Here is an 11,861-nt window from a genome sequence, read left to right on the forward strand (position 1 = left end):
TTTACTTTTCTGTTTAATTTCTGGACTACCCCACGCTGTCTTCTGTCTGAGTGTCTTGAATAGTGTATATAGAGTAGTCTTTGTCCAAATGAACCCGTAAAAATTCACAAGTGCATATTTGTCTCTCAGTTTGGGGCTCCGTCCTCACTAGGCCGCCGTTTTTCTCACCCAAAACAGAGCTCTTGGGGATAGAGCGGCCCAGTGAGGGCTGTGTGGCAGTAAGAAAAGCTGTTGTTGCCTCCTGTGATCACTCATTTTAAATGTCAGCGTAGCCCATCACACAGTACGGCTGCTGTCATCAAACAGTATCAGATGATATTGTGATTGAATAATGCTCAGCAGAGCAGCAGCTTGGGAATGACTGCTGGTCAGCAGGTGGTACTATCTACGAAAATAATGTGAGATACTTTTCCTGTGATCGTTTCTTGTGTTTGAAAGTGCTTCTGTCTCCGTATATTGACTGCTGAACACGTGGAGATTCTCTCAGAAGGCGCCGACTTGGACCACAAGAGGTCAGGAGTGCTCAGTTTTGAAGTGGTCTGAGGATGTTAATCCACCAATCTGACAGCCTGAACTCATTCAGTCAAAGTCCAAGCCAAGCTTTCACATCTAGCTGTTAGACTGAAGGACATGAATGTCATCAGGACACTGAGCTCAGTGTCGTTTTAGCTGGAAAGCTGTTTTGTTGTTTAGTTCAACTGTTAACGTTACCAGATACGCCAGGAATATTTTTGCTGACTTGTTTTGAGACTAACTTAAGTTTGGTATTGTAGTTTACATTTTACCAATGCTCATATTTTAGACTTCAGTGGACGTCAGGTAGAGTTAGCCCCAGTTTTAGCCTCAGGCGGTCCGCAAAGACCGATAAGTAATGTACAAATGCTAGCGTTAGCGTCTGTTTTCCCTCCAGAATGTAGATGTTGGGCTTGTTATTTGGCTCGGTACGGAGGATATACTGTAAATTTACAGAATTTTCCGTTTTAGGATTAACAGAAGTCCCCGTGAATGGTACGGAGGACATCCTGTAAATCAACAGAAATTTCCATTTTAGGGGTTGAAGAAATGTCCGTTAATGTGAGGGTCACTTGCCTCTCAGCAGGCTGGTTGGGTTCATTATCTCTGAGCAGAGGCCGCTGTGGAGCCTAATTGTCCCTGATGAGGATCAGGTGGTTGAAGCCTATATCTACCCCTGGTTTCAGTGCTCAGGTGCTGACTCATTAGCTGCATCTCATTTCCCGATTTTTTGCCTCCTCGTCTCCTCGCTCCTCGATCCTCCAGCTGTGACCCAGAAATCGATCTCAGCGCTCCATCTTGAAGGACATCCCAATTCCTAAAATGCATCTTGAGGAGCGAGGATCGAGGAGGCTTGCCGGAGGAGCCATGAGCGAGGATACACCAGTGTATCCTCCAGGGTATCCTTCACGGAAGTTTTTTACCGACAAACATGCCCCCTTACTGTATATCGTTTCTTGATTGGATGCTGCGCCGATCGGTTTGATCTGATACACGTCAACATCACTGGAGTTTTATACCAGAGTGAAGACAGATCACAGATTAAATGTTTTATAGTTTAGTTGTCTTCTGATTCACCATCTAGTTATAATCTGTGTTAACTGTAGGTGTGAACAACAAACGGACCATGTTGATGGTAAAGTGTTCCAGCAGCAGAAGGACCTGCAGGATCTCTGCTTCACACACTGCTGAAGGTGTCTGTTACTGAAAGGGCTTTATAAGCCCTGACAACAAACGGACCTCAATCAACTTTCTTCATTTATTAGAAAGAATTTTCTTTTGATGATCTGTTATTTCCCCCCATTAACTTGTATTAAGTTACAGTTAAAGTCAGAGAGAGAAGGAGGGTCTGTCTTTTACACCTTTTACATCATTTATCCTCATTTCCATTCAGTCACATGAGGCTGATAATTCCTCAGCATCGGGTTTGATATGAGTTATATCATTTACATTTTCCCTGAAACATTCAGCCTAATACATAATTTCTAGTGTAAGAATATCAATAAATACAGACACTAATATTGAATTAATAATATAAAGTTATTGTGCCAGTAGAGATGGTTCCTGGTCCTCTAAGCAGGACTCAATCCACAGTAGAAATACAGACTGCAGCTGTAATTCATGTGCAGGTGTTTGTTAAACAGGTAACAGGCTACAGAGAGAAAACACTGCTGCTCTACCACTGATAATAACTTTAGTGTCTTTATTAGTATTAGATCAGTTCAGACATAAACAGCTGTTAAAGCCAACTGACAGTTGATCCAGCTGTGATCAGCTGCTGCTGTCATCAGAAACGGACGTCGCTTCACGTGACGCTTCAGAGGAGAAACAACGTCTCATGTCTCTAAAAACATATCTCCTCTCTTCCTCTCTCCTCGTGTCTCTTCCTCGCCTCCTCCGCTCTTATCTCCCGTGGGCGGGACTAAGACACGAGGAGAGGAGTCGAGGAGAGGAATCGAGCCTTATAAAATCGGAAATGGGAAAGGCCCATTGTCAGAGGTAGTGAGAGTGCTGTCTTGTTGTTGCTGTATCTGTATAGGGGTGTGTGAATCTGCAGAAGTACCACGTGAACCTATCTGTGGGATTCACTCACCATTTAGCTTCTTCTCTTCTCAGAGTCTCTTAGAGTGGGTTAGGTCTGTGTGGCCTGCCTTCGCTGGTTCTTTTGTTTCATTTATGTTCTAGTCAGCTACTTGGATTTTTTTTCATAGAGTGTGGTGGCTGATCAGCGCAAGACCTACGAAAAATATGAAGATTTTCTAAAATGCCCCGTGGTACCAGTCCATCTATCCCCTCATTCACAAACGTTCAGTCCTATGTTTTCCCTGACAATGCGACATTATTTTTCATACTATCTGCCTGAATATACCTGTATTCTACCTCCGTCTGAAACGCTCCGCAAAACCAAGCAAATCAACAACGTGCGCACTTTAATCAAATTTCAATCAATTTGTGGATCCCAAAGTGTAAACAATGTGGAGTATGGCAATGGAATATTTAATTGAATTTCTTTTGGTCAAACTTTGCCTCCAGCAACCCGCTTCCTCATTTCTTGTATCATGCCGTAACCCGGCCAGCGTTTGCTGTTATACAACAGTATATACATGTTTTTAAAGTGCTATTGCATATCAAAAAAATAAAACAAAGAAATTAATCCTACTGGAGTTGGCACCCTGCCGTGGTGGATAAGCTTATGTGTCTCTTTAACCCTGTATTACAACAAGAGACTGATCTAAGTTTCCTTATAAGTTCAACCAAGTCAGCTTGGTCACAGGTTAGAGACCGGACAAATAGCAGCTCCTTTGCTCAGATTTGAAGGCCATTGCAAAAATAAAACATTGTCATATGAACCTGAAGTTCTTACTCAAACTAAAAAGTTCTCATGTCATCTCTGTCAGTTTTACTGCTAGCAATACAACCCAAGGTTCTACCAAAGTTCAGTATCACTTTAACTGTGATTAGAGGTTACTGGCGACCAAGAAATGTATCCAGCGTTATCTCTGTCAGTTTTACTGCTTTATTGGTTGTCATTCTAGCATGCAGGCATGGGGGTGAAGTTTGACCCTGAAGTGACCATGCTCCTTTTATTTGGTTTTCACGTTTTTCTCAGGTTAAAAGCTTTTAAAAAGTACCCTAAAAAAATGAGGAGGTAAAAAAATAATTTCTGTGATCTTCTGACATCTGAACTCATCAGCTTGAACGCACCTTGGAAATCATCAACAGTCATAAAATCAGTTTTCTGCAAAGTTTTGGAATATTAAGCGCCTATTTTGTGGCCATTTTGGAAAAAGGCTGACACATCCGTCAGGGGCCGAATTGGCAGCGCCCCGATATCTATATCTTTTCATGACATATAACCCTACATCTGTGCCAAATTTGTTGCTTTTATCGCAAAATGCACAATTGTTACGAATATTTCAGCTTAGCTGCCCCGCTATTACATGAGATTTAGATTTATTTTTTTTTATTTTTTTTCAGTAAATCTTTTAATCTGGAAAAAACTTTGTACTTAAGTTTGACAAGTGTTGACAACTACTTAGTATGCCAGAAAAAAAAGATTTCTTATGTCCCAATACATAGTATGTCAAATGCAGTGTGCCAAAAATACCAGGATGTCCTACTACATCTGGTCACATTTTACAGTATGAAAGCCAGCATGCTTTTCTGGCTGTTCTGACCCACAATCCTTTGCACAGCAGATATATTGTATTCATACTGCATGCAACAGTACGTACTTTGTAAGGGCAGCTGCAGTGTACTAAAAGTAAAAAAGAAAAGTATGTGATTTGGGACGTAGTCAGTCGTGCTGCTCCTCATCCTGGAATGAATCATAGCTTGATAACCCCTCCCTCTTCGTCCTGCTCTCAAACACAGACAGCTCGGACACACTCAGTCCTCTTATTTCCTTGTTCCCTCCCCTTCAGATCAACAGTTTGAAGGTGGGTGTAACCAACATAACACATGATGATTACATCAGAGCTCAAACTAGTGTCGGTTCTCAGGAAGTGAAACTCAGACAGTCGTTGCTACTGAGAGGTGAAATGGCGCAGAAAGGAGATCAGCTGGACCAGGAAACCTTCTCTTGTTCGATCTGTCTGGATCTACTGAAGGATCCGGTGGCTACTTCCTGTGGACACAGCTACTGCATGAACTGTATTAAAAGCTTCTGGGATGGAGAGGATGAGAAGAAGATCTACAGCTGCCCTCAGTGTAGGCAGACCTTCACACCGAGGCCCGTCCTGCTGAAAAATACCATGTTAGCCGTTTTAGTGGAGGAGCTGAAGAAGACTGGACTCAAAGCTGCTCCTGCTGATCACTGCTATGCTGGACCTGAAGATGTGGCCTGTGATGTCTGCACTGGGAAGAAACTGAAAGCCTTCAAGTCCTGTCTGATGTGTCTAATCTCTTACTGTGAGAAACACCTCCAGCCTCATTATGACTCAGCTCCGTTCAAGAAACACAAGCTGGTGGAGCCCTCCAAGAAGCTCCAGGAGAACATCTGCTCTCGTCACGACGAGGTGATGAAGATGTTCTGTCGTACTGATCAGCAGTGTATCTGTTATCTCTGCTCTGTGGATGAACATAAAGGCCATGACACCATCTCAGCTGCAGCAGAAAGGACCGACAGGCAGAGAGAGCTGGAGGTGAGTCGACTCAACATCCAGCAGAGGATCCAGGACAGAGAGAAAGATGTGAAGCTGCTCCAACAGGAGGTGGAGGCTGTCAATCGCTCTGCTGATAAAGCAGTTGAGGACAGTGAGAGGATCTTCACCGAGCTGATCCGTCTCATGGAGAAAAGAAGCTGTGATGTGAAGCAGCAGGTCAGAACCCAGCAGAAAAGTGAAGTGAGTCGAGTCAAAGAGCTTCAGGAGAAGCTGGAGCAGGAGATCACTGAGCTGAAGAGGAGAGACGCTGAGATGAAGCTGCTGTCACACACAGAGGATCACAACCAGTTTCTACTCAACTACCCATCACTGTCACCGCTCAGGGAATCTACATCCAGCATCAATATCTGTCCTCTGAGCTACTTTGAGGACGTGACGGCGGCTGTGTCAGAAGTCAGAGATAAACTACAGGACGTTCTGAGAGAGAAATGGACAAACGTCTCACAGACAGTGACTGAAGTGGATGTTTTACTGTCACAACCAGAGCCCAAGACCAGAGCTGGATTCTTAAAATATTCACGAGAAATCACACTGGATCCAAACACACTAAACACATGGCTGTTATTATCTGAGGGCAACAGAAAAGCAACATATATGAGACAACAACAGTCTTATGCTAGTCACCCAGACAGATTCACTGGATGGTGTTGTCAGGTCCTGAGTAGAGAGAGTCTGACTGGACGTTGTTACTGGGAGGTGGAGAGGAGAGGGACAGGAGTTTATGTAGCAGTCGCATACAAGAGTATCAGGAGAGCAGGGGGGTCGCTTGAATGTTACTTTGGAGACAATGACAAATCTTGGGCGTTAGATTGTAACCAAGACAGTTATATATTTTGGTACAACAATATCAAAACTCCCGTCTCAGGTCCTCAGTCCTCCAGAGTAGGAGTGTACCTGGATCACAGTGCAGGTATTCTGTCCTTCTACAGCGTCTCTGAAACCATGACTCTCCTCCACAGAGTCCAGACCACATTCACTGAGCCTCTCTGTGCTGGACTTTTGCTTTATCACGATCATGGAGACACTGCTGAGTTGTGTAAACTGAAATAGACAGAAGTCATTTAAGGGTTAAATTCTGTGTTTTAACTCTTAAACTTCTCTGGTGTCCATCATTGTTGCTGCAGAGCTGATTTGTGTCTGGACCAGAGGACCAGCCCTACAAACACTAAAGTGTGTCACTGACTGACTGACTGAGTGATGAAGTTACAGGATTCATCAGCGACTGTTGCAGGTTCCTCATTGGTTGTTGCTCTTTCTAAATGAAAAGCTGGAGAACAGTTCAGTGTTTATGTTTTCTGGGGATTGTGTCAGCGGTTCATTGAGTCATTACATCGTGCTGTTGTTGTGCATGTGCTTTTGTTTATGTTCGTTTAAGTTACGTTACGTTGTGCTTCGTATTGTGTTACCACCGTGCATTCACACCAAGCACGAAGCACATTAGCAAGCCACACGTCGCTACTGCGGTATGAACCCAAAATAAACACACTGTGCTGTGATTTAATTGCAATAAACGGATCAAAATGATGCCGAAATAACGACATTATGATGTTGATTTGTAAAAAGACCGAATTCATGCTTTGTCAGGTCTTTCCGCAACACAGCAAGCAAACAACTTTTAAAATGCTTGTTTTCTGAATGGAGTTCGGATCGATCGGTGCCAGGCTATGCTAACATTGTAGCTGCTCTATCAACACTCAACATAACGTCATCAAGGCATAAATACGGCAGCGACGTTGTTGTAAACGGATCAAAAGTGAAGCCGAAATAACTACATAATGATGTAGATTAGTAAACAGTCTGAATTAATGCTTAGTCGGGTCTGTCCGTAAGACGACAAGCAAACAACTTTTAAAACGCTTGTTTTCTGAATGGAGTTCGGATCGATCAGTGCCAGGCTATGCAGCTGCTCCATCAACACTCCATCTAGAAATAAACACGGCAGCAACAACGTCAGTGATGACATACACTTTGTAAGTATGTATATATTGTTACACACCACTTATATGATGAATGCTTTTGATACACATGCTTTAATAAAAAACTGAAATACTGTTAACCTTGCATACTGTATGTCATGCTGATACCCTTTCACCTTGTATAAAATGTATAATATAATGACTAGTAAATGTTACCATTTACTATTACTGAATGCAATTTGCTTCATTATAAGTTGTCTTTCAATCAAACATTAAGATATAAGTGGGGAAAAAACTGTTCACAAAACATTATAGACATGACCACTGATTATTTGTGTAACAATTTAGCCACAAATTCACATCCTGACCAGATACGATCCATCTCATGAGTTGTTCTGTAAATGTGTGAGTGTCTTCAGGTGGCGCTCCTTCCTGTGTCTGTTTCACTGCTCATGATGACCTTTGTTCACCTGAACTGATATTTCTCTGCATGAAAATGTAAACTTCTCTGTGCTCTAAATGTTTGATGAATATTTCTATATATCTATATCTATATATATACAGATATTCTGTTCTCACCACTTTCTGTAAAGATATCTCGAATCATATTTATTTGTTTGGCAGACTAAATGTTGTCGTCCAGATCAACGTACAAACAAGATACTAAGATGTTTAATGAAAACTGTAATTATCATGATCATAATCAATAAGGAAATCACTATTCTCTGTTACATCGCTGAGATTCTGCTCAAACAAACTGATTGTGTGGATGAAAATGAATCTGTACGTGAAATCATTGAACAAGAGTCATTTAACAGACTTTACTGATGGGATGTGTGAACAAACTGAAGGTTTCTATAATCAATAAACAAGAATGAACTAAGTCTTTTCTTCCTGTCTTTTTTCCAGGGTGTCATACAAAGCTCCAGGCTGCTTTGGATCAGGATGACGTCCTGAAATTGAACCGTTTTGTCACAAATGCTTCAAAGTAGATCGTTAAATATGTGAGAAAATTATTATAAAGCTGTTTAAATATTTCAGGACAGTTTATTTTGATAACTCCCTGTTATCAGTCAGCTGTTTTTAACCAGTAAAAGAATAGAATTTGTTGGGAAATCACACTGGATCCAAACTTATTTGGTGTTCATGGTATTCAACATCCAAATCATTATTCCAATGCTTAGTCTGTTTATTTTTTATTTTATTATATATATATGTATGTAATAATTATGTATAAATCCCAAAATATCCCATGAAATAAGGATCAATCCCACAACATTATTCATATTTAACATTAATTATTATTAGTTATTCTCAGATGGATTTCGCTGGGTGTTGTGTGTAGAGGTGGCTTTACTTTTCTGTTTAATTTCTGGACTACCCCACACTGTCTTCTGTCTGAGTGTCTTGAATAGTGTATATAGAGTAGTCTTTCTCCAAATGAACCCGTAAAAATTCACAAGTGCATATTTTTCTCTCAGTTTGGGGCTCCGTCCTCACTAGGCCGCCATTTTTCTCACCCAAAACAGAGCTCTTGAGGATAGAGCGGCCCAGTGAGGGCTGTGTGGCAGTAAGAAAAGCTGTTGTTGCCTCCTGTGATCACTCATTTTAAATGTCAGCGTAGCCCATCACACAGTACGGCTGCTGTCATTAAACAGTATCAGATGATATTGTGATTGAATAATGCTCAGCAGAGCAGCAGCTTGGGAATGACTGCTGGTCAGCAGGTGGTACTATCTACGAAAATAATGTGAAATACTTTTCCTGTGATCGTTTCTTGTGTTTGAAAGTGCTTCTGTCTCCGTATATTGACTGCTGAACACGTGGAGATTCTCTCAGAAGGCGCCGACTTGGACCACAAGAGGTCAGGAGTGCTCAGTTTTAAAGTGGTCTGAGGATGTTAATCCACCAATCTGACAGCCTGAACTCATTCAGTCAAAGTCCAAGCCAAGCTTTCACATCTAGCTGTTAGTCTGAAGGACATGAATGTCATCAGGACACTGAGCCATATCACAGTCAGATGCAGTCCTGAACCTCGTCATCGCTATCATTACTGTGAATGCTCATTTTGATCCAGAGATTTCTGTAGAAAATGTGACCGATGGACAGTAGTTCAGACACTGCAGTGAGCTTAATGGAGATTGTCTGACCTCTTGACCTCTTGACACCGCAGTGTGCCTGCTGGGGGAGAAACCAGAGATATGGCGCCGACTGATGGCGACACGCTACGAGCTTCTCTCACTCTTCTCTTTATTTTAGCTCTAGTTATTAGTTTCTTAGCAAAATCTACATCTTCCGCAGTCATTTATGACCGTCAGACTCTACTGGACATCAGACAAAATGTTCCAAACTTCTGCACAGCGCCTGCGGTACTGAAAGACATTGTTAAATCGGAGGTATCCTGGTACACCGGCTACAAGCGCCGGCACAGGCGCAAACGAGGAAGACGTGGCGGGCTACTGGTGGGACTAAGGCGCGGCCCACTTGGCCTCCCATCCTGAGCATTTTGCTAGCCAATATGCAATCCATTGGCAACAAGATAGACGAGCTCCACTGCCGTATCAGTGCCCAGTGGTACATGAGGAACTGTAGTGTGTTCGGCTTTTCTGAAACTTGGCTAACATCGGACACTCCAGACAGCGCCGTACAACCGGAGGGTTTCTCCGTGCATCGCCTGGACTGCTCGAGGGACGCGACCGGCAAGTCAAAGGGTGGCGGCGTGTGCTTCCTAGTGAACAACTTGTGGTGCACCGATGTGGAGGTAATTTCCTACTCCTGTTCACTGGTTCTTGAACACCTCACTATCAAGTGCAGGCCTTTCTACTCACCGAGGGAATTCCCCTCTGTCCTGCTAACCGCTGTCTACATCCCACCCCAAGCCAACGCTGCAGTAGCTCTGGAGGAGCTCCATGGCGCTATCACTGGCTACGAGAACCAGCACCCACAGGCCATTTCCATCGTGGCAGGGGACTTTAACCACTGCAACCTTAAATCAGTGCTACCGAAATATAACCAGCAGGTCAGCTGTTCCACTCGGGGCAACAAGACTCTGGACCACTGTTACTCCACCATAAAAGGAGCGTACAGGTCTATCCCACGGCCTCACTTTGGGAAATCAGACCATTCTTCCGTGCTCTTGCTACCTGTTTACAAGCAGGAGGCAAAGAGGGAGAAACCCACCCTGAGGTCAGTCCAGTGCTGGTCAGCAGAGGAAGAGCTCAAACTCCAGGGTTGTTTTGAATCCACTGACTGGTCAGTTTTCAGAGATCCTACTAACCTGAGTGAGTACGCTGATACAGTTACTGACTATGTTAAATTCTGTGTGGACACCTGTATTCCCACTCGTACCATCCGCTCCTATCCAAACCAGAAACCATGGATTAACAGCAATGTCCGCCTGAGACTGAAAGAAAGGTCCGCCGTCTTCAAAGCAGGGGATGACGAGCGTTATAAGGAAGCCAGGTACGAGCTTAGGAAGGCCATCAAGTGAGCCAGAAAACAACACCGGGACAAACTTGAACAACATTGTAACGACGGGGACTCGAGGCGCTTATGGCAGGGCCTGAAAGCGTAACAGGCTATAAAACCAAACCAGGTGGCCTCACTAACACCACCGCTTCATTCCCTGACCAGCTGAACACTTTCTATGCCCGCTTTGAGCATGTCATGGAGCCACCAGCACAGGGACAAATTCTCGCTGCGGATACACGCACACTCAGTGGGACAACACATCAGGTGACAGAGGCTGATGTGTGCAGAGTTTTTAAATGTGTAAAAGCAGGCAAAGCTGCCGGCCCGGATGGCATTACACCTCGGGTCCTCAAGTCCTGTTACAGTCAGCTTTCTTTTGTTTTTACAGACATTTTTAACCTGTCACTGTCTCTCTGTGTGGTTCCCACATGTTTTAAGAAATCCATAATTGTGCCTGTGCCCAAGAAATCACCTGCATCTTGTCTGAATGATTTTAGACCTGTAGCCTTAACATCAGTGATAATGAAGTGTTTCGAGCATCTGGTTAAGGCATACATAAATAACAACATATCTGCCAATATTGACCCATCACAGTTTGCATATCGGTCTAACAGAGCTGTGGATGATGCCGTATCACTGGCTTTATACACTGTGCTAAAACATCTGGAGGGAAAAAACACATATGTCAGAATGCTGTTTGTTGATTACAGCAGTGCTTTTAATACAATCATACCATCTCTTCTAATATCTAAGCTGACAGACCTCGGCCTCTGTAATTCCATCTGCAGGTGGATACAAGATTTTCTGACAGGCCGACTCCAGACAGTAAGAGTAGGAAACAGATACTCATCTACCACAGTTCTGAATACCGGTGCTCCACAAGGTTGCTGTCTCAGTCCCTTACTGTATAGTCTGTACACATATGACTGTGTGGCTAAACATCATACAAACAGCGTTGTGAAATTTGCAGATGATACAACATTGATAGGGCTCATTACAAATAACAATGAGATGGCATACAGGGACGAAGTGAGGAACCTGATCATGTGGTGTCACAACAACAATCTGTCCCTGAATGCGGAGAAAACTAAGGAGCTAATAATTTACTTCAGGAGAATTAAAACTGTTGAATCACCTGTTGATATAAATAACACTCCTGTCGAAATTGTCAACAGCTTCAAGTTCCTAGGCATCCATATTTCTGACTCCCTCTCCTGGTCCCTGCACATCAGCTGTGTCACAAAAATGGCACAACAGAGACTGTATTTTTTGAAGTGTTTAAAGAAACATGGTATGT

At 43.1% G+C, this 11,861-nt stretch overlaps 1 protein-coding gene across 1 annotated transcript; it reads left to right on the top strand.

The window, feature by feature from the left end:
* The first annotated feature begins 4,468 nt into the window (after window positions 1–4,468).
* On the top strand, window positions 4,469–7,238 carry LOC141773821 (tripartite motif-containing protein 16-like). The gene has a single exon (XM_074645898.1). The coding sequence runs from the start codon at window positions 4,554–4,556 to the stop codon at window positions 6,225–6,227; it is 1,674 nt and encodes a 557-aa protein (XP_074501999.1). The 5' UTR covers window positions 4,469–4,553; the 3' UTR covers window positions 6,228–7,238.
* Window positions 7,239–11,861: the final 4,623 nt, after the last annotated feature.

The sequence above is a fragment of the Sebastes fasciatus genome, chromosome 9 (genome assembly GCF_043250625.1).
Source record: "Sebastes fasciatus isolate fSebFas1 chromosome 9, fSebFas1.pri, whole genome shotgun sequence".
Taxonomy (NCBI): domain Eukaryota; kingdom Metazoa; phylum Chordata; class Actinopteri; order Perciformes; family Sebastidae; genus Sebastes; species Sebastes fasciatus.

What these genes read in the sequence shown, in the direction of transcription:
- LOC141773821 (XM_074645898.1), top strand. Translation starts at nt 4,554, where the DNA reads ATGGCGCAGAAAGGAGATCAGCTGGACCAGGAAACCTTCTCTTGTTCG.